General features: G+C 41.4%; 1 protein-coding gene across 16 annotated transcripts in view; it reads left to right on the top strand.

The window, feature by feature from the left end:
- RCBTB2 (RCC1 and BTB domain containing protein 2) overlaps positions 1–20,858 on the top strand; it is a 53,966-nt gene that overhangs the window by 16,695 nt on the left and 16,413 nt on the right. For 13 of the 16 annotated variants that reach the window (XM_003412621.4, XM_064270133.1, XM_064270134.1 and 10 more), the window contains 8 exons: positions 36–202; positions 754–912; positions 1,048–1,155; positions 4,973–5,115; positions 13,485–13,675; positions 14,226–14,352; positions 18,133–18,272; positions 20,004–20,134. In XM_003412621.4, coding sequence (XP_003412669.1) covers positions 36–202; positions 754–912; positions 1,048–1,155; positions 4,973–5,115; positions 13,485–13,675; positions 14,226–14,352; positions 18,133–18,272; positions 20,004–20,134 — 1,166 coding nt within the window. Of the gene's footprint in view, positions 1–35; positions 203–753; positions 913–1,047; positions 1,156–4,972; positions 5,116–13,484; positions 13,676–14,225; positions 14,353–18,132; positions 18,273–20,003; positions 20,135–20,286; positions 20,827–20,858 lie in introns of those variants that run through there. The other 3 variants (XM_064270140.1, XR_010318204.1, XM_023551320.2) reach the window with 3 other exon arrangements.

The following is a 20,858-nucleotide window of genomic DNA, read 5'->3' as shown; positions in this document are numbered from 1 at the left end:
TTGTATAATGATTACCTGGCTGTCTTTATTTTCAGAAGGAGAAGTCTTTACCTGGGGTCACAATGCTTATAGCCAGCTGGGCAATGGGACAACTAACCATGGCTTAGTACCTTGTTACATCTCCACTAACTTGTCAAACAAACAAGTCATTGAAGTTGCCTGTGGATCCTACCATTCTCTGGTGCTAACGTCTGATGGAGAGGTGAGACTAGTCAGCAAAAATATTGCTGATTTTTGTTTCATTAAGATTATATAGATTCTTGTAGTAGTCCCGGAAATATCATTTGATTAGAATAACCATGTCCCTCAAATTCACTCGTATTTTTGGTAGTAATTAATAGCGATGGTGCTTATATTATGGTGTTTACCAATATGTAGTAAGGATTTAAATAACTAAAATTTAAAAAGGTGTATTTTTCTTTCCATATTGCTATAGTGGAAGGGAGTTGTTTGCAAAAAGAAAACCCCAAGGTGCTGGAAAATATGACTGAGTCCAAGATGTTTTTACAAGTGTTACATGATATCTGACAATAATTATTACTGCTAGTTTGTGTAGATAACACTATAACTTGATTTTGTAAAACAGCCCATTATGTAAGAAAGAATTTTATAAAAATTTCTCTGCCTTTGTTGTAAGAATTAATGTATATGCAACACTTTGCGAGGAAAGGGGAGGTGTCGTGTCTGTTAGTACCCAGTTGAGACACTTTCTAAGATGATGTGTTTTACTTGTTTCTCTCGTCTTTCTAATAGGTATTTGCCTGGGGTTATAATAACTCTGGACAGGTAGGATCTGGATCCACAGCAAATCAGCCAATCCCTCGAAGAGTCACTGGCTGCTTACAGAACAAAGCAGTCGTGAACATAGCATGTGGGCAGATGTGCTCCATGGCAGTAGTGGATGCTGGGGAGGTAAGATAGTTATTTTCATTAATTGTTTAATGAATGTTTGCTTATCTGTGTCGTGCCAGCATGGCGTGTTTCTCATAACATGGAACTTGGTTGCTCTTATCTTTCTTGGGCATTAAGTTTCTTGTTTTCTCGCAGGTCTATGTCTGGGGTTACAATGGAAATGGGCAGCTTGGACTTGGCAGCAGTGGCAACCAGCCAACCCCCTGTAGAGTAGCAGCTTTGCAAGGCATTCATGTCCAGCGGGTACGTCCACTCTTGGTTTCTGTGTGTGTGTGTGTTTAAGTCTGCAGGACAAACAAAGATAGCAGGATGAGAAGTTTAGCTGCTTGGATGTCTTTATTGGAGTAAAGCTTAAAGCTCCTTTTCCCTGAATTCAGTTGTGCACGTTCAGAAAATTTATATTTCTAGGCCACTGTCGTACGCAGTCATAAATCGTTACAACCTCGCCCAAAGAAAATTTGGCAGTATGTATCAAGGGCCTTAACAATATTCATATCCTTTGTCTGTAATTCCACTCCTAGGGAATTGTCCTAAAGGAACCAAAGAGAAAGTCACTTAAAGAGTTAGTTAATAAATATAGCAAAAATTTGGTAACTTTAATCACAGAACAACAGATGTAGCATAGTTTATCTAATCAAATAATAAGTTAATGATCCGATAAATTATACCACAACCATATGATTGAATATTGTCCAGGCAGAAAAATGATGTTTACAGAGAATTTTTAATGATATGGGAAAGTGCTATATGTAATGTTAAGTAAAAAAGAACAAGGTACAGAACTGATTTTACAATATGGTTATTAAAAAAAAAAAAACTAGTACACCAACAAAGAGAACTTCCGAGAGGAAATCATCAAAACAATACCATTTACAGTAGCCCCCAAGAAGATAAAATACTTAGGAATAAATCTAACCAGAGATGTAAAAGACCTATACAAAGAAAACTACAAGACACTACTGCAAGAAACCAAAAGAGACCTACGTAAATGGAAAAACATACCTTGCTCATGGATAGGAAGACTCAACAGTGTGAAAATGTCTGTTCTGTCAAGTCCATCTACAGATACATTGCAATCCCAATCCAAATTCCAGTGGCATTTTTTAATGAGATGGAGAAACAAATCATCAACTTCATATGGAAAGGGAAGAGGCCAGATAAATAAAGAATTACTGAAGAAGAAGAACAAAGTGGGAGGCCTCACTCTACCTGATTGTAGAACCTATTATACTGCCACGGTAGTCAAAACAGCCTGATACTTGTACAACAACAGATACATAGACCAATGGAACAGAACTGAGAATCCAGATGTAAATTTATCAGCCTATGAGCAGCTGATATTTGATAAAGGTCCAAAGTCCATTAATTGGGGAAAAGACATATTCTTTAACAAATGGTGCTGGCATAACTGGATATCCATCTGCAAAAAAATGAAACAAGAACCATACCGCACACCATGCACAAAAACTCACTGAAAATGGATGAAAGACCTAAATATAAAATCTAAAACAATAAAGACCATGGAAGAAAAAATAGGAACAATACTAGGAACATTAATACATGGCATAAACAGAATACAAAACGTTACTAACAGTGCACAAACACCAGAAGAGAAACTAGATAACTGGGAGCTCCTAAAAATTAAACACTTTGGCTCATCCAAAGACTTCACCAAAATAGTAAAAAGACAACCTACGGACTGGGAAAAATTTTTTGGCTATGACAAATCTGCTTAGGGTCTAATCTCTAAAATCTATAAGATACTGCAAAACCTCAACAACAAAAAGACAACCCAATTAAAAAATGGACAAAGGATACGAACAGGCACTTCACCAAAAAAGACATTCAGGAGGCTAACAGATGCATGAGGAAATGCTCACGATCATTAGCCGTTAGAGAAATGCAAATCAAAACTGTAGTGAGGTACCACCTCACCCCAACAAGGCTAGCCTTAATCCAAAAACACAAAATAATAAATGTTGGAGAGGTTGTGGAGAGACTGGAACAGGTATATACTGCTGGTGGGAATGTAAAATGGTACAGTCACTTTGGAAATTGATTTGGTGTGTCCTTAAAAAGTTAGAAGTACCGTACGATTCAGCAACCCCACTCCTTGGAATATATCCTAGAGAAATAAGAGCCCTCACACAGATACATGCACACCCATGTTCATTGCAACACTTGATAATAGCAAAAAGATGGAAGCAACCTAGGTGCCTATCAACACATGAATGGATAAACAAATTCACACAATGGAATACTATGCAACCACAAAGAACAGCAGTGAATCCGCAAAACATCTCATAACATGAAGGAATCGAGAAGGCATTATGCTGAGTGAAATTAGTCCGTCGCAAAGGACAAATATTGTATGAGACCACTATTATAAGAACTCAAGAAAAGCTTAAACACAGAAGAAAACATTCTTTGATGGCTACGAGTTTGGGGAGGGAGAGAGAGGGGTATTCGCTAACTAGACAGTAGACAAGAATTGTCTTAGGTGAAGGGAAGGACAACACATAATACAGGGAAAGTCAGCACAGCTGGACTAAACCAAAAGCTAAGAAGTTTCCTGAGTAGTCAAACACTTTGAAGGCCGGAGTAGCAGGGGCAGGGGTCTGGAGACCATGGTTTTAGGGGACATGTAGGTCAATTGGTATAAGAAAATTTTCTGCATCCCACTTTAGTGAGTGGCATCTGGGGTCTTAAAAGCTAGCAAGTGGCCATCTAAGATACATCAATTGTTCCCAATCCCACCTGGAGCAAAGGAGAATGAAGAACACCAAAGACACAAGGGAAATATGAGCATAAGAGGTATAAATCAGAGACTCCATCAGCCTGAGACCAGAAGAACTAGATGGTGCCCAGCTACCACCATGATCGCTCTGATAGGGAACGCAACAGAGAGTCCCTGACGGAGGAAGAGAAAAGCGGGATGGAGAACTCAAATTCTAGTAAAAATACCGGACTCGCTGGTCTGACTGAGACTGGAGGGACCTCAGAAGACATGGCCCCCGGACTCTCTGTTAGCCCAAAACTGAAACCTTTCCCGAAACCAACTCTTCAGACAGAGATTAGACTGGACTATAAGACATAAAATGATACTGGTGAAGAGTGTGCTTCTTAGCTCAAGTAGATAAAAAAAAAAAAAAAAATTTTTTTATGAGACTAAATGGGCAGCTCCTGTCCAGAGGTGAGATGAGAAGGCAGAAAGGGACATAGGAAATACAGGGTGGAAAGAGGAGCGCGCCGTCACCTTATAGGGAGAGCAGCTAGGGTAATGTAACAATGTGTGTATAAATTTTTGTATGAGAAACTAACTTGAACTGTAATCTTTCATTTAAAGCACAATTAAAAAAAGATATAGGTACGTATTTCTATATCCATATATAAATAGAGAAAAAAACGTTGGCATACTTTGGAGGATTGCTATTTGTCGATCTTGAGATTATTTAATTATTTGTAGTTTTCTATATTTTTCACTTGGAACATATTTTATTTTATAATCAGAAAAAAGTTTATTAAATAATAATAATTTAAAAATAAAATTTTTTATGTCATGTATTTATTCACCTCATGGAGTCCTTGGGTGGCACATATGGTTAAGTGCTCAGCTATGACCCGAAAGGTTGGCATTTCATATCTGCCCAGAGGTGCCTCAAAAGAAAGGCATGGTTATCTGCTTCCAAAACACCAGCCATTAAAAACCCTATGGGGCACAGTTCTGTGCTCACACACATGGGGTCACCATGATTTGAAGTTGACTCAGTGGCAACTGTTGTAGTTTTTTTGGTTTATATTCACCTCACACGCCTCTTGACCCATGTCAGCATAATGGATGCTATATTAAAGCCGAGTCAAGTGGGTCTGAGCAAGATGCTCATGTTGATCTTACTGTAATTCTGGCAAGATCTGTGGCCAAAGCTAGAGTTCTGTAGGGTTACTGGTTAACTTATTGCCGTACCTTTCTTGCTCTCATGTTGGAGTCTTAGCCTACCCTGTGAAAGCATTATTTCCTTCTATTTGCAGGCCTGAGCGGACTTGGTTTTTCTCCCCCCAGGTTGCCTGTGGCTACGCACACACATTAGTATTAACAGATGAAGGCCAAGTGTATGCTTGGGGAGCAAATTCTTATGGCCAGTTGGGCACTGGCAATAAAAGCAACCAGTCCTACCCTACCCCTATCAGTGTGGAAAAGGACAGGTAATGCACGCATTTTCACAATAACCGCAGTGTTCGTCAGGGAATAAACAGAACGTAGACATGATACAGAGTTGTGGGAAATTTATTGCTGGTGTTATAATATTCTTGCTTTAATAGAACATTCACTCTTTATTAAAAATTGGCTTTTGAATTGTTGGGGAGGTTGACTATATGTTAAATATTCTATTCTTCATTTACACATATCTCATCTATACCTCTTAACAGCTAGCTACTCTACATAAACCGGGATGACTAAGCCGCCAGCAGCTGTTGTAGGTGACACTTCTCCCTCACACAGTCCCCCTTTCCCTCATCTGTGTTTTCTGATTTACATTCCTAAGAGGAAGTTGATAATGGTTGAGCTCTGTCTTCTGTAGCACAGTTATCCTGAGGAAAGTACCTCAGAAGGGGTATAAAGGAAGTCACTCAGCTATTTAGGAAATTTGCCAGTTAAAAAGCATAGGATTATTTCATTACTTTAACTCCCAAACTGTCCCTATGAGGAAGAGTAAAATGACTAGAAAGTTCATACTTAGTTTTGTTCACAAGGTTGTGGTAAGTAATTATTTTCCAAATTATCCTAATAAAATTTTTGAAGAGCTTTTTAATTTCCCAAGCATGGCCATATTCATTTGCTGACACTGTAGTAAGGAGCAAAAACATTCCATTATCTTTTCTTTTAAACCAGGGTTGCAGTCACTTTAGAAATTAATACTGCTATTTTTATTTCACTGAGCCCGGATGGTGCAGTGGTTATGAGCTTGGCTGCTAACCAAAAAGTCGGCAGTTCGAATCCACCAGCTGCTCCTTGGAAACCTTATGGGGCATTTCTACTCTGTCCTGTAAGGTGGCTATGAGTCGGAATCAACTGGACAGCAATGGGTTTTTGGTTTGTTTTATTTCACATACCAGTTTTTATTATATTTGATTTAAAAATAAATACGTGGATAAATCAGTTATCTTGCATTTATATGCAGTTCTCTGATGGTCTTCCATTGGATTATGTAGTGAAAGTGAGGAGCCAAGATTGTCATTTTTCAGCCACAGTACTTGGTTTTCATTTGAGTATTGTGAACCTGGCTGATTTTATTTAGTTTATATTAAGTAAGTCAAATAAAACGTTTGTTTTGTTTCCCCCCAAAATTTTAGAATAAGATCCTTGCCCTCTTAGGAATTGGAGTTGATGGGAGGTAGCTGTGGGTCAGGAACTGGCACAGGTAAATGCAGCATGCCATTTGCATTTCTTCTGAAAGGTAGTTCGGAGGTTCTCAATAAAAAGAGGAGGGATGGCCCTGAGGCTTTGAATAATCAGAAGAATGCCTCAGGCTAGCAAATGCAGTCACTAGGGGTGTTTTATACTTAGACTGAAGAATCAAGAAGTGTTAAAGGAGCAAATAAAAACTGTATATTAAGGTAGTTGCCATAGTGGTTAAGAACTGTTGCTGCTAACCCAAAGATTGGCAGTTGGAATCCACCAACCGTCCTTGGAAACCCTATGGGGCAGTTCTCCTTTATCCTGTAGGGTCACTATGAGTTAGAATTGACTCCACGACAACAGGTTTGGTTTTTATTTGGCTACCATAGGAGTCCTTGGGTGGTGCAGAGGGTTAACTCACTTGGCTGCTCTCCAAAAGGTTGGAGGTTCAAGTTCTCCCAAAGGTGCCTGGGAAGGAGCTTGGCGATCTTCCAAAAAATCCACCATTGAAAACAGTTATGTTCTCACACACATGGGGCTGCCATGAGTGGGAATTGACTCTGTGGCAGCTGGTTACCATTTTTATGGTTCTTTCACACTTACCATAAACTTTAACTCATCTGGCCTGGACTCTCAGAGTCTGTGGCCATCCGCCCAATGGGGGACTTGCCTTGGGTTACCCTGCTAGTCACTGATGCAGAATGACAGTCCAGGTCTTCAGACTCCATCCACTTCAAGGACTTGTAGGGTAGCAAGATGGGAGAAAGGCAGAGCCACAGGGCAGTGAGCTCTGTGAGGGCCAGCATCCTTAACTGGCAGCAGAGGGTAATTATTTTTAATAATAAATGTCAAAAAGTAGAAAGAACTAGGTTCTTATTGTTCACATAAACTTTACTTGGGCTATAGAAGTTATAGATGAATGTTTTGAGTGAAATATTCCTGCTTTTCTCAGTTCACTTTCACGTGGCGATTTCTGAGCTTGCAGTTTTCGTCCAGCCCTGTCACACACACTTTTCAAGGGAGGAGTGTGTAAGTCTCACTAGGACTTGTTCTGCAGCCATGCACCCTTTTCAGTGACTGAAGTCTTACGAATTCGTTATGATTTATCTTGGCAGGAACCTTACTTCTGACTCTTTTGGGACCCATTATGGGAAAGCTCTATTAGTAACAATAGGATTGAATTTGGGCTGGGGTGGATCTTGAGTTCTTACTTGCCTTTTCACAGGAAGGTGGAGAATAAAAATCTACGTACACCGGAGTCTTTGCTCAAGCAACAACCCAAGGAAAATCTTTTAAAAATCTTTTTTAGAGAGGTGTATTTATGATGAACAATATTTGTCAGCAATTTGTGTTCACATAAATTTTAATTTTTAATACTTAAAATGGTTAGTTTAGTGATTGTCTTCTAACAACCTCATCATTCCCAGTCTGTTTGAAGTTTCAATACCTTGGTATTTGATTTACCAGCATTTGTGTCTTTGTTCTTAAAGTTCTGTTAAAAAAAGTTAAACTGATTTAAAACTAGCTTTGCCTTGAATTTTTGAGAATTTTGTGACTTGTTGAGGTAATTGTTTTTGAGTTTCTGAGGTAATTGGCAAAAATTTGGTTTGTTACAAAACTCAGATTGGGACTGGCTGCTCTGGGCCTTTTTAGCACCACTGTTTCTTCTACCTCATTCTTCTCCCTCACAAACTGCCTTTTCCCTTTTCACCCTGTCATTGTCTCCTGTCTACACTCTCTCTCACGCTGTTACTCCTTTGTTTCTAGTACTTCACCGCCGCTAAGCTCTGTGGTTGTGGATCATTCCCTTTAGGTGGCACAAAGCAGACATGTTTGTGATGAACACGTAGTCATTTTTCAAGATTGGCTACAAAATAAGGTATGAAATATGCCAGATAGCCTGGCAGTAAAGGTTAGCTCAGTTTACAGCCACCGACTGCACGTCAGACTGGGAAAGCTGCCTTCAGAATCTGGTCATTGGTGTGAGTCAGATGGAAAAGAAGACGGCCTTAGGCAGTGTCCCCAGCTCTGAGCTTTGACCTGAAGGTTTCCTCTAAACTCTCTGCAGTCTCCTTCCTGTAGCAGCTGCTGTGGTCAGCCACGCCTGTGCCCCACCCCTGGCTTCCCCAGTGGAGCTAGGTGTTCCAGGTAAACATCCCAGCTGAGGAAAGGCTGCGTGTCTGCGGTGCTGCCTCCGGCGCCCTGACTCTGCCCTGCCTGCCGCAGCCACTCTCCTCAACAGTGTCTCTGCCTCAGGCTCACCAGCTCCTGTGCTGGCCAAGGCTGCTTCCCTTCAAAAGACTAATAATAGTAAGCATTTCAGAAGTGGACGTAGGAAGAGTGTGTATGCACAGCACCTAGGTTTAAATTATTTTGATTCTCTTATGTTGGGTAGTTTAGCAGAAGGGCTCTATTGTATTCTAGTCAGTTACATTTTTCATAGAACAATCTCAGGAAAAAGGGAGGCTATCCGTCATTTTGGAATCCCTTGGTGGTGTAAATGGTTAACGCTCTTAGCTGCTAACCGAAAGGTTGGAGGTTCATTTCACCCAAAGGCACCTTGGAAGAAAGACCTGGTGATCCCCTTCCAAAAAATCAGCCATTGAAAACCCTGTGGAGCACAGTTCTACTCTGACACACATGGGGTCACCATGAGGATGGTTTCTATCATTTTAAGTGGTCTTTCAAAGGGCATAAAGTTTACTCAAAGAATTAAAAACCTGTGTCTAGTAAGTCATTGTATAAGTGCTTAGATATGAAGAGGGCAATATTAATTAATTAATTAATTAATATTTATCTAAACATTGTTTGTTGGGCTGTACTAACCCCCCAGAGTATACCAGATTCTTTTAGAACTAAAGTGGTTAAAATATAGATCTTTTTTTCTTTTATCTAACTGCTTAGATACCTGTATGTTGAACCCCCAGCCCCGCCATCAGACCAGCTCTGTGTCCAATCCCTCAGTACCATCAGACTTGTGTTTTCGTAGACTCGTACTCCTGGGGCAGTCTTTGACACCTCTCCTTCCTCTGCATTGACCTCAAAGGCCACCATCATTCTTGGCATTGTGGCTTGGATGTGACGTCTCCATACCCATCAGCCTCTCCCAGCTGACCTTCCAGGCTGTTCTTTCTCTCCCTTTCAATTCATCTTGCACACTGTTGCCAGATTAATCTTTCTGAGAACACCATTTTCCTCACATCGTGGCCTTGGCTACAGAGGTGTTACCAGTTTGCCTGTCAAGTCAGATCAAATCTTCAGCCTCGGAATCAAGACTGACACCACTGGCCCTCAAAACCTTATTGCTCTCTGCTCCCCACAGTTAGGCCCTGTTGGTGTTACACCCTCTCCCTAGTCTTGCTGTGGCTACCCTGTGCCTCCCCACTTGCTCACGCGTTTCTTTCTGCATAATATTCTCTACTCTGTTTCTGTGTCCGTTCCAAAGCACTTGCAGTCCAGCTACGCTCCCTTTGTGGTAAACATTCCCTGAGGAGCCCCCAGCTGGTTTCCCTCACTCCCGGAGCACACACTGAGGCTATTTGGGAGTTGTCTGTAATTTCGCAGCTTTGCAGCTTCTCTCTCCAGCTAGATCATGAGCTCCGCAGGGCGGGCCGCAGATCTCCAGCCACAGCTGTTAAGCATTTCAGCCTAGGAAGGAAGCAGGTTTTGAATGCCCGGACACTGTGCTGGGCGCCGGCTTTTGTTTCCTCTTCACCTCAGGCCTGTGAGGTAATCACTGCCTGGTCTTCTGCTCTCTTGACCTTCTTTGTAAAACAGACAAGGAGACTGGTTTATAAGTGTTCCAGTAACTTGGCCTCTCAAAGCTGCTGTCTGACTCCCAGCCCATTCCTGTCCACTGCACCCACCAAACCCAAACCCATTGCCGTCAAGTCGATTCCAACTCCTAGTGACCTTATAGGACAGGGTAGAACTGTCCCATAGAGTTTCCAGGGAGCGCCTGGTGGATTCGAACTGCCAGCCTTTAGATTGGCAGCTGTAGTACTTAACCACTATACCACCAGGGTTTCCTCCACTGCGCCAGGCACCCAAAAATGAACTGTTTTGCTCCCGCTCATATGTGGGTGTGATGGTGAGAGCTGTCAGTAAAATCAGTGGCTCTAGTAGATGGTCTTTTCTTTGAATCAGTGTATTTATTCTGTTTCCTGCCCCTCTCCCCCCCCTTTTCTTTATTTGATGAAAAGAACATGCTTATTAAGATGCCAAACAGTATCAACCATTTTTCCCCTCTGGGCAGGGCTCTTTTGCAAGCACTGTATTTGAGATTGGAGCCAATTGACTGACGTAGCCATGCAAATGCCATGAAAGGGCTCTTCTTGGGGAGGTCTTCCTAATCTGAATTGGTCATTAGAAACGTACAGTCTCTACATAAGGAGGGCTTTGTCACTTTAAATGCTGAATCGTAGTAGTAATATTAAGAACCTCCTACTATTTTTACCCGGGGAGTGGTGGTTCAGTGGTAGAATTCTCACCTTCTGTGCAGGGGGCCTGGGTTTGATTCCCAGCCAGTGCACCTCATGTGCGGTCACCACCCACCTGTCAGTGGAGATTTGTGTGTTGCTATGAAGCTGAAGAGGTTTCAGCAGAGCTTCCTGACTGAGATAGACTAGGAAGAAAGGCCTGGCAATCTGCTTCTGAAAACTAGGCAGTGAAAACCATGTGGATGACAACTGTCCGATCCTGCTGTGCATGGGGTTGCCATGAGTCGGGGGCTGACTTGATGGCAGCTAACAACAACAGACAATACTATTTATACCACAATAAAACAACAAATAAAAAGAACACCCTATTCTTATTCAATACAAGACGTCGTACTTGCTCTTAGCAGCCATTTTATTATTTAATTTTCACACAGTAGTCTTGTAACGTGATGAAACTGAGGCTCATAGAGGCTAAGTAACGTTCCCGTGGCCAAATGGCCGGATGGTAGAGTAAGATTCAAACAGTTTGAATGAAACCCAGGTCTGTGTGATGCCATAGCCCTTGCTGTCCACCGTGATACGTCAGAGCCTCTTCCCTCCAGTGCTTTGGTGGTTTTCAAGAGCTTAAAGTTGTCCTGTGATAAATCAGTGAAATTACTGGGCCACACATGAGAGAAAGAGGCGAGATGACACTATCATCTCCAGGTTGTGTGATGACCACCTCCCTCATTTACTGGAAAACATCCTTATTAACACAGGCAGTGGAGAAAGAGCTCTACCCTTCAATTGTAACCCCTTGGCCAGTGAGATCTTACGCGATCCTCAGTTGTTCTACGCTGTTGAGTCTTCCCCAAACTAGTTAATAAAATGACTTGCAAATCTGTATGTAGTAAGACATCATGCTAGGTGCTTAGAAAAAAAAAAACCAAACTGTTGCCATCGAGTTGATTCTGACTCATAGTGACCCTATAGGACAGAGTAGAACTACCCCATAGAGTTTCCAAGGAGTGCCTGGTGGATTCGAACTGCCGATTTTTTGGTTAGCAGCCGTAGCACTTAACCACTACACCACCAGGGTTTCCGCTAGGTGCTTAAGGAGCGAGAAAAAAGCCAGTGACTCCACCTGCTAAGAACTTGTGACCTAGCGGAATGGGTAAGACATATGCCCCTGAAAAGGTAACAGGGCCGGGCTGGAGAGGTGTGGACAGGAAGTGGTACAAGAGCTCATGTGAGCGAGAGACCTCTTGCTTCAGGGCTGTTTGAACTGGGCCTTAAAAATGGCTGGGATTTGTGAGGCAGGGAGCTTGCCCAGACATTAACTGTGAGTAAACACACTGAGGGGCAGTGAGCTCATGTGTTTGTGGAACACAGGGTGCGTGGACAAAAGTGATCTGAGAGAAGGCTGGAGATCGGGGAAGCCAAGTTACAGAAGGCCTTGGAATGCCGGGTGTCTGGACTTTTTCTTGTGGGAAGCCACTGAAGGGTTGAAAGCACTGATGAGAATGGTGTTTCAGGAGCATGATTAATTAACCTACCAGTACCGTGCAGCGTGGGTCAGAGGTGAGGAAAAGCCTAAGGCACGGAAAGCCTAGCCGGCTGTTTCAGTGGGGTCTGCCTAACCTACGGTGGTGGCAGAGAAGTGGCAGATGGGAGACATTACAAAGAAAGTTATTTGTCAATTGGTATTTTGTAGAAACTAGTAGGTGGGGAGGGAGAGTAAGAAGTCAAAGGTGACTCTGAAGTTCTGAGCCTAAGTCACTGAGGATGCTGGTACTGTTTCCTACTGCGGCAAAATCAAGATGGGGACCTTGCTTGGGGGAAAATAAAGTGTGGACTGTCTTCTTTGAGTCTGTATGGTGGTTTATTCTCATAGAGAAGTTACTTATTTCCGAAGCAATGCCCCAGTGTTCCCCATGAGGAAGTGTTTTAGAACTACCTTTCAGCCAACCATGAACTTAGAGCAGTAGAGTCCACCATGTGGTGGTCTCAGCACACCACTCTGGGGGCTCAGAGGACACAGCCCAGGGAGGCGGAACTACTGAGGCCGCTGTGCCACCCACAGCATGATGCTCTGTTCAACCCTAAGATAGGCAGAAGTTTGATTCAGATCTTAATTTATTGACCCTGGGTCAGGATGGTCCACATCTTCATTATCGACTTCAATAAGTAATGCCTTTAGGAAAGAAAATGAAATCACCTTTTTTGTTTTGTTTTTTCCTCCAGTTTCTTTGATTGTACTATTATTCCCAAATGGGATGGTGCATATTTTGTAGGCCTACTGGCTAAAAGTGTTAACAGGCAGATCTTCCTGAGACATAAATGCCATTGTACTAGGATTTAAATGTAAATTATGGTCTGGTGGCTGCAAATTTGGAAGACTAGGTACGTAAAAACCCAAACCTGTTGCCATTGAATCAATTCCGACTCATAGCAACCCTATACTACAGAGTAGAACTACCCCTTAGCGTTTCCAAGGAGCAGCTGCTAACCAAAGGTTAGCAATTCCAGTCCACCAGTTGCTCCTTGGAAACTATGGTGCAGTTCTGCTCTGTCTCGTAGGATCGCTATGAGTCAGACATGACTCCACATCAGCGGGCTTAGGTGCATAGGTCTTTTTTCTTTGGTGTAAGTTAAGTTAAGTTTATGATGCCCTAAATCAGTTAAACCTAGGGAAAGAGAAGTCAACGCGCTGCTTCTGTCCCCTGTGTTTACTTGATGTTTGTTTGTGACCTTAGAATTATCGAGATTGCAGCCTGTCACTCTACCCACACCTCTGCTGCCAAGACCCAGGGAGGGAACGTGTACATGTGGGGCCAGTGTCGTGGCCAGTCAGTCACTCTGCCTCACCTCACCCGCTTCTCCTGCACAGACGATGTCTTCGCCTGCTTTGCCACTCCTGCCGTCACGTGGCGCCTCCTCTCCGTGGGTGAGCTGATGGTTGTCTGTCTGGTGATGACCTGAAAACTAGGATGGGAACCCTGGTGCTTTTATTTTCATAGTCAGGGTGGATGTTAAGTGCTTTTTCATCTTACGCATTACCCTCTGCTTCTGTGAAAGGCAACTAAGTTGATTGATTAATTTTCTTAAAGGTATGAGAAACTAAGCACCCATACCAAATTAAAAGTCATTTTATTTCACTGCTTTTTAATCTTACTGCAAAACTATGTATTTTATTTTTAGCTGATATATTTGCTCAAGTATTAAGAATTTCCTTTTGTGAAGTAGTCTGGGACTTTAGTTGTTTTGTCAAATTCATGAGCAGATACGTGAGGTTCTTTTTGTTAATAATTACAGAGATGCTAATCTATTTGGGGGAGAAGAGGCATTATTGCGATGTTGTTGTTAGTATGTGGTCGTGACTACACTTATTTCAGTGAATGGGCATTTTCACAGGCAGCAGCCGGCAGTGTTGTGTCTGGTCTGCGTTTTCGTTGTGTCCACAGCTGATTCTAAAACCATTCTCGTCACTCCCTTAGAACCAGACGGGCACCTCACAGTGGCCGAGTCACTGAAAAGGGAATTTGACAACCCCGACACTGCAGACCTGAAATTTTTAGTTGATGGAAAGTATATTTATGCACACAAAGTCCTTCTCAAAATTAGGTAAGAAATATATTTTTTTTCTTTTTGAGAATTGGGCTAAATCCATTGATTCAGTAATTATTTTCTAAATGTCTGTGAAACAATGCTAAGCACTTCAGTAATTTTGAAAAACGTAAAGCCTTGTTTTCCCCATAATGAGCGTGCAGTGAAGCTAGAGGCAGTATGTTACACACAAAACAAGAAAATACAGGCCATGTGGCATGCGCGGGGCCATGGTTCAGGGGAAAGTGCCATAACCATTCATTCACTCATTCGTGGTTCATTCATCAAGAGGACTTTAAAAAGAACATGTGCACTCTGGCATTGGAGAGCAGAAGCTAGCATTTTTTGAGCATGTTCTGTATAGTGAATGCTGTATTTAGTTCTTCAACATCAGGAAGCGTCCCTAACTGGGACCTGTACTCAGCCCATGATAGTCCCTATTCTTAATCAGCTGTGGGATACTGAACTTACAGATGCTTTAGAAAGAAAAAACAAAAACAAAGAAACAAGATGGCTTTGTTAGACCATCAAGGTCTTAGGTGAAGCTAATCTGGAGATTTTTTTTTGTTAGTTTGAATTCTATTTAATTTCTTTTTTTAAACATTTTATTGTGCTTTAGGTGGAAGTTTACGTAGCAAATTAGTTTTCCAATCAATGGTTCTTATACAGCTTGTTCCATGATGTTGGTTACAATCCCCGCAGTGTGTCAACACTCTCCCTGTTTCCTACCTGGGTTCCCTGTTTGCATTCTTCCGGCTTTCCTGCCTCTCTCTGCTTGTTCATCTTTGGTTTTAGGCAAATGTTACCCTTTTGGTCTCGTACAGTTGATTGTTCTAAGGAGCACATTTTTCAAGGGTGTTTTTGTTTTACAGCCCCATCTATTATTTGGGAAAGATGGTCTCTGAGAGTGTCTTCAGTTTCGAGTTAGAAGATTGTCATAGGGCAATAGTGTTAAGGGTTCCTCCAGTCTCTTTCAGACAAATAAGTCTGGTTTGTTTTTTTGAACTTGAATTTTCTTCTACATTTTTTCCCATCCTAATCGGGATCTTCTGTTGTGATCGCTGTCAGAGTGGTGGGTAGTGGTAGCCTGGCGCCAACTAGTCTTCTCGTCTCGGGTTAGAGAATGCTGTGGTTGGTGTGGGCCATTGGCTCTTTGGACTAATTGCTTCCTTGAGTCTTTGGTTTTCTTCATTGTCCTTTTTTCCAGGCGAGAAGAGACTGATAGTTGCTGCTTAGATGGCTGTTCACAAGCTTTTAAGACCCCAGACACTACTCACCAGGCTAGAATGCAGAACATTTTCTTTATGAGCTGTGCTGCCAGTTGACCTAAATATCCCCTGAGACCATGGTCCTTAGCCTTTACAAATATATATGTAGAAATATCCACAACCATACCTATATATGTACGCGGGTATACTCTCGTATGACTTCCCTCATGTATTTAGCATACATATTAACCTATGTATCTATTCACAAATTATTGTTTGTTATTACTGTTGTTGCAGGATTGTATGTGTTATAGAATTTACTGTAATTGCCCTTTATTTTTGCATACCTCACAGTGTCTTCCTTTGCCTTGGTCACGTTGTGCCAACTTCCCCCATATGTGTATTGCCTTTCCCTTCACCAGAATTAACACTTGTCTACTATCTAGTTAGTGATTCTCCCGTCCTCCTTTTCCCATCCCTGGTAACAATCAAAGAATGTTTCTTTCTGTGTGTAAACCTCTTCTTGCCTTTTTACAATAGTGGTCTCATACATTATTTGTCCTTTTGTGATTGATTTATTTCACTCAGCATAATGTCTTCCAGATCCATCCATTTTGTGAGATGTCTTGCAGATTCATCATTATTCTTTATCATTGTGTAGTATCCATTGTGTATATGTACCACAGTTTGATTTTGCATTCATCAGTTGATGGGCACTTAGATTGTTTCCATCTTTTTGCTATTGTGAATAATGCTACAGTGAACATGTGCCTATTTGTGTTGAGGCTGTTATTTCTCTAGGATATATACCTAGGAGTGGGATTGGTAGATCGTATGGTAATTCTGTTTTTAGCTTTTTAAGGCAGTGCCATACTGTTTTTCCATAGTGGTCCTATCATTTTACATTCCCACCAACAGTGTGTAAGAGTTCAAATCTCCCCACAATCTTGCCAGCATTTGTTGTTCTCTATTTTATTACTGGGATGAGATGGTATCTCATTATAGTTTTGATTTGCATCTCTCTATAGGGTCACTATGAGTCAGAATCGACTCAACAGCACTGGGTTCTGGGTAATGGCTAATGATCACGAGCGTCTCTTCATGTGTTTGTTAGCCACCTGAATGTCTTCTTTGGTAGAGTTGTCTATTCATGTTCTTTGCCCATTTTTAATTGGATTATTTGTCTTTTTGTTGTTGGGGTGTTGAAGTATTCTATAGATTTTAGAGATTAGGTCCTTATTAAACCTGTCACAGTCAAACATTTTTTCCCAGTCTGTAGGTTCTCTTTTTACTCTTTTGGTAAAATCTTTTGATGAGCATAAGTGTTTAATTTTTAGGAGATCCAGTTACCTGGTTTATCTTTTGGTATTTATGCACTTTTAGTTATGTTTTGTATTCTATTTACTGTACATTAGGGCCCCTAGTGTTGTCCCTGTTTTTTCTCCCATGATCTTTATCGTTTTAGGTTTCACATCATTTTGAGTTAGTTTTTGTGTCTGGTGTGAGGTAAGGATCTTGTTTCATTTTTCTGCAAATGGATATCCAGTTTTGCCAGCACCAATTGTTAGAGAGACTTTCTCTTCCACATTTAATGTACTTCAGCCCTTTGTCAAAAATCAGCCGTCCATAGGTGGATGGATTTACTTCTGCGTTCGCAGTTCTGTTCCATTGGTCTCTGTGTCTGTCGTCGTACCAGTAGCAGGGTGTTTTGACTACTGTGCATGTATAGTAGGTTCTGAGATTGGGGAGTGTGATGCCTCCTACTTTATTCTTTAGAGATTTTTGAAAAATCAAATGTATTGATGTATAATTTATGTGCCATCACCTGTATCCATTGAAAGTGTGCAGTTAAATGAGGTTTGACAGACATACATGCCTGTGAAGCCACTGCCAGAATCAAGATGGCGAACTTTTCCATCACTTCTCAAAGATCCCTCATGCTCCTTTGTTGTCCATCCTTCCCTCCACCCCCAGCCTTGGAAGCCACTGATCTGCCTTTGCCACTGGTGATGAGTTAACATTTTCTAGAATTTTCTATGAATGGAATCAGATGACATGTATTTTGCATCTAGCTTCTTTGACTTTGCACAGTGTTTTTGAAATTCATTCACATTGTATAACAGATATTTGAATCCTAAGTCAGTGAATTGCAAACTCAATATGCATTTTAGTCTCAAGTTCACCTCTTTGTAAGGTCAGCCTATGCAATATTTGTTCACTGTTATTACAGGACAGAAACCTTCATGAAGAGGGGTCAAAGACATAAAATTACTCAGAGTTTATAAAAATAAACTCCATTGCTTTCTACAAATGCTGATAGATGTGGTGGGGGGGCTGTGCCAGGAAGTAACGGCCCTGTCTCCAGGCTGCATTTGAAGACTTCAGTGGATAAATGATTGTGTTAAAACTTCAACACAAAGAAAGGGAGGAGGCAGGATGAGGAAATGAAAGTGCAGCTTATGAAAATCATGAATGATGCTGGTGTTTTTCCTTTCCTCTACTTCTTAGTTTTCTGCTTTTTTAAGCCCTCTGAGGAAGGCCTCTGGCTCTTGCCCAGATGCTAGGATTTGATGTTTCTTTTTTCCTTAAGGTGTGAACATTTTCGTTCTTCGCTGGAAAACAATGAGGATGAGATTGTAGAAATGAGTGAATTTTCATACCCTGTTTACCGAGCCTTCCTGGAATACCTGTACACTGACAGCATCAGCCTCTCTCCCGAGGAGGCTATAGGTAATGACTGCATGATCCTACTGAGGAATGGGCAAAATGTTGAGAAACTGACAAGATGGGTTCTCAGAGCCTTAAAAGAAGGTCACTGTGGGATAATCACAGGAGTAGTGTTTTTTCTGTGTGTTGAACCCACCCTTTTCCCTGTTATGTCTTCATACAAAGATTGACTGGTAGAACTAAAGGGTAAGAGAGTACACAATGCTGGGGAATCCAGCCCAACTTGTACAAGGCAAGGTCATGGTAGCTCCATAGACACATCCAAACTCCCTGAGGGACCAGATTGCTGGGCTGAGGGCTGTGGGAACTTTGGTCTCGGGGACATCTAGCTCAATTGGCATAATATAGTTTATAAAGAAAATGTTCTACATTCTACTTTGGTGAGTAGCGTGTGGGGTCTTAAAAGCCTGTGAGCAGCCATCTAAGATACTCCACTGGTCGCACCCCTTCAGGAGCAAGGGAGAATGAAGAAAACTAAAGATACAAGTGAAAGAATAGTCCAAGAGACTAAGGGAGCACAACTACCACAGCCTCCACAACACTGAGCCTGGTACAACTAGATGGTGCCTAGCTACCACCACTGACTGCAGTGACAAGGATCACAATAGAGGGTCCTGGACAGAGGTGGAGAAACATGTAGAACAAAATTCTAACTCACAAAAAAAAGACTGGACTTACTGGTCTGATAGAGACTGGAGAAACCCTGAGAGCATGGCCCCTGGACACCCTTTTAGCTCAGTAATGAAGTCACTGCTGAGGTTCAACCTTCATCCAAAGATTAGACAGGCCCATAAAACAAAATGAGACTAAAGGGGCACACCAGCCCAGGGGCAAGGACTAGAAGGTGGGAGCGGATAAGAAAGCTGGTAATAGGGAACCCAAGGTTGAGAAGGGAGTATGTTGACGTGTCATGGAGTTGTTAGCCAACGTCATAAAACAATATGTGTACTAACTGTTTAACGAGAAGCTAGTTTGTTCTGTAAACCTTCATCAGTAAAAAAATAAATAAAATACCAACCCCCCCCCAAAAAAAAAGATTGGTAGATAAAGTACGAGATAGATGAAATGTCAAAACGTTCTTACTTAATTACTGTCGTTGGGTGGTGCAAACAGTTAACATGCTCAGCTGCTAACCAGAAGCTTGAAGGTTTGTGTCCACCCAGAGGCACCTTGGAAGAAAGGTCTAGTGATCTCCTTCAGAAAAATCAGCCACTGAAAACCGTATAGAGCACATTTCTACTCTGACACATATGGAGTCACCATGAGTTGGAATTGGGCCCACAGCAACTGGTTTACTTCTTTTTTTTTTTCAGTAGGAGGCGGACATATATCCATGAAAGGTTTTTCTTTCTTTTTTTTAAAGATGGGTGCTGTTACCGCTTGTGTATGTGCTGATGGAAGTGACCATATGAGGACATACTAATACCCCAGATGAGGGATAATTAGAGGAGCACCCCTTTTCTTTACTTTCTAAGAAAAATATTACAGCCATTTTCAATGTGCCCCTATTTTTCAGCGATTAGTTGTTCGTGTACTGTATTAGCTCAGTTCTGCTGTGTTCCCGGGTAAAAGCAAACACTCAGAGTGTAAGTCAGTGCCAGTCTTTATTGAATTTACATAGCTCTTTGTTAAGTATTATTTTAAAAATAATGTTAAAAACCATCTGTAAATGGTTGAGAGTTTAAATCAGGATGCTGGAAATCATTCTTCCTAATAAACACCTCTTTCCACCAGGATTGCTAGATTTGGCAACATTTTATAGAGAAAATCGTTTGAAAAAGCTCTGCCAACAAACCATCAAGCAAGGAATCTGTGAGGAGAATGCCATTGCTCTGCTCTCTGCCGCTGTGAAATACGAGGCTCAGGTGAGAAAACCACTCTGTTGCCTAACTTACCTTCTGGAAAAATAAAGTCACAGGTCGACTTAAGCTAAAGTAAGCCCTAGGTAGATTAAAGATTTAATATAAAAAATTAACAAAAGTACTAGAAAAAATGTAAGTGAATACTTATATTTTAGGGTGGCCATCGTGGGAGAAACCGTAAAGGGTTTGAAATCTCATTTCAAAAAGATTAGAAGAACATCTATCCAAAAACCTGTATACACCAAAAAATAATACCGTAGAGAAAGTGAGAAAGTGATGATATCAGAAAATTAGAAGGTAAATGATACACTGGGAAAAATATTACAGTATACAATGGTGCAGGTTTAACACAGTTAATGTATAGTTCTTAAAAAAAAAATGAACAGATCGTTTGAAAAAATGGAGCAAAGAACAAATGGCTGTATCAACAAATAAAAAATGTTAGTGAAAACAAGGTATAATTTTTCATTTGTCAAACCATGGAATATATATTTAGAAATATGTTCTTATGTGCTGATTTTGACTCATTGTGACCCCACGTGACAGAGTAGAACTGCCCCATAGGGTTTCCTAGGCTGTAATCTTTATGGGAAGAGGTTGCCAGATCTTTTCTCCCTTAGAGCTGCTAGTGGGTTGGAACTGGTGACCTTTTGATTAGCAGCTGAGTGCTTAACCATTGCACCACAGGATCAGAAAAATAGGTATTTTCCTAAACTGCCTGTTGTTG

Source organism: Loxodonta africana, chromosome 17 (assembly GCF_030014295.1).
Source record: "Loxodonta africana isolate mLoxAfr1 chromosome 17, mLoxAfr1.hap2, whole genome shotgun sequence".
Taxonomy (NCBI): Eukaryota; Metazoa; Chordata; class Mammalia; order Proboscidea; family Elephantidae; genus Loxodonta; species Loxodonta africana.
This window is presented reverse-complemented; position numbering and strand designations above follow the sequence as displayed.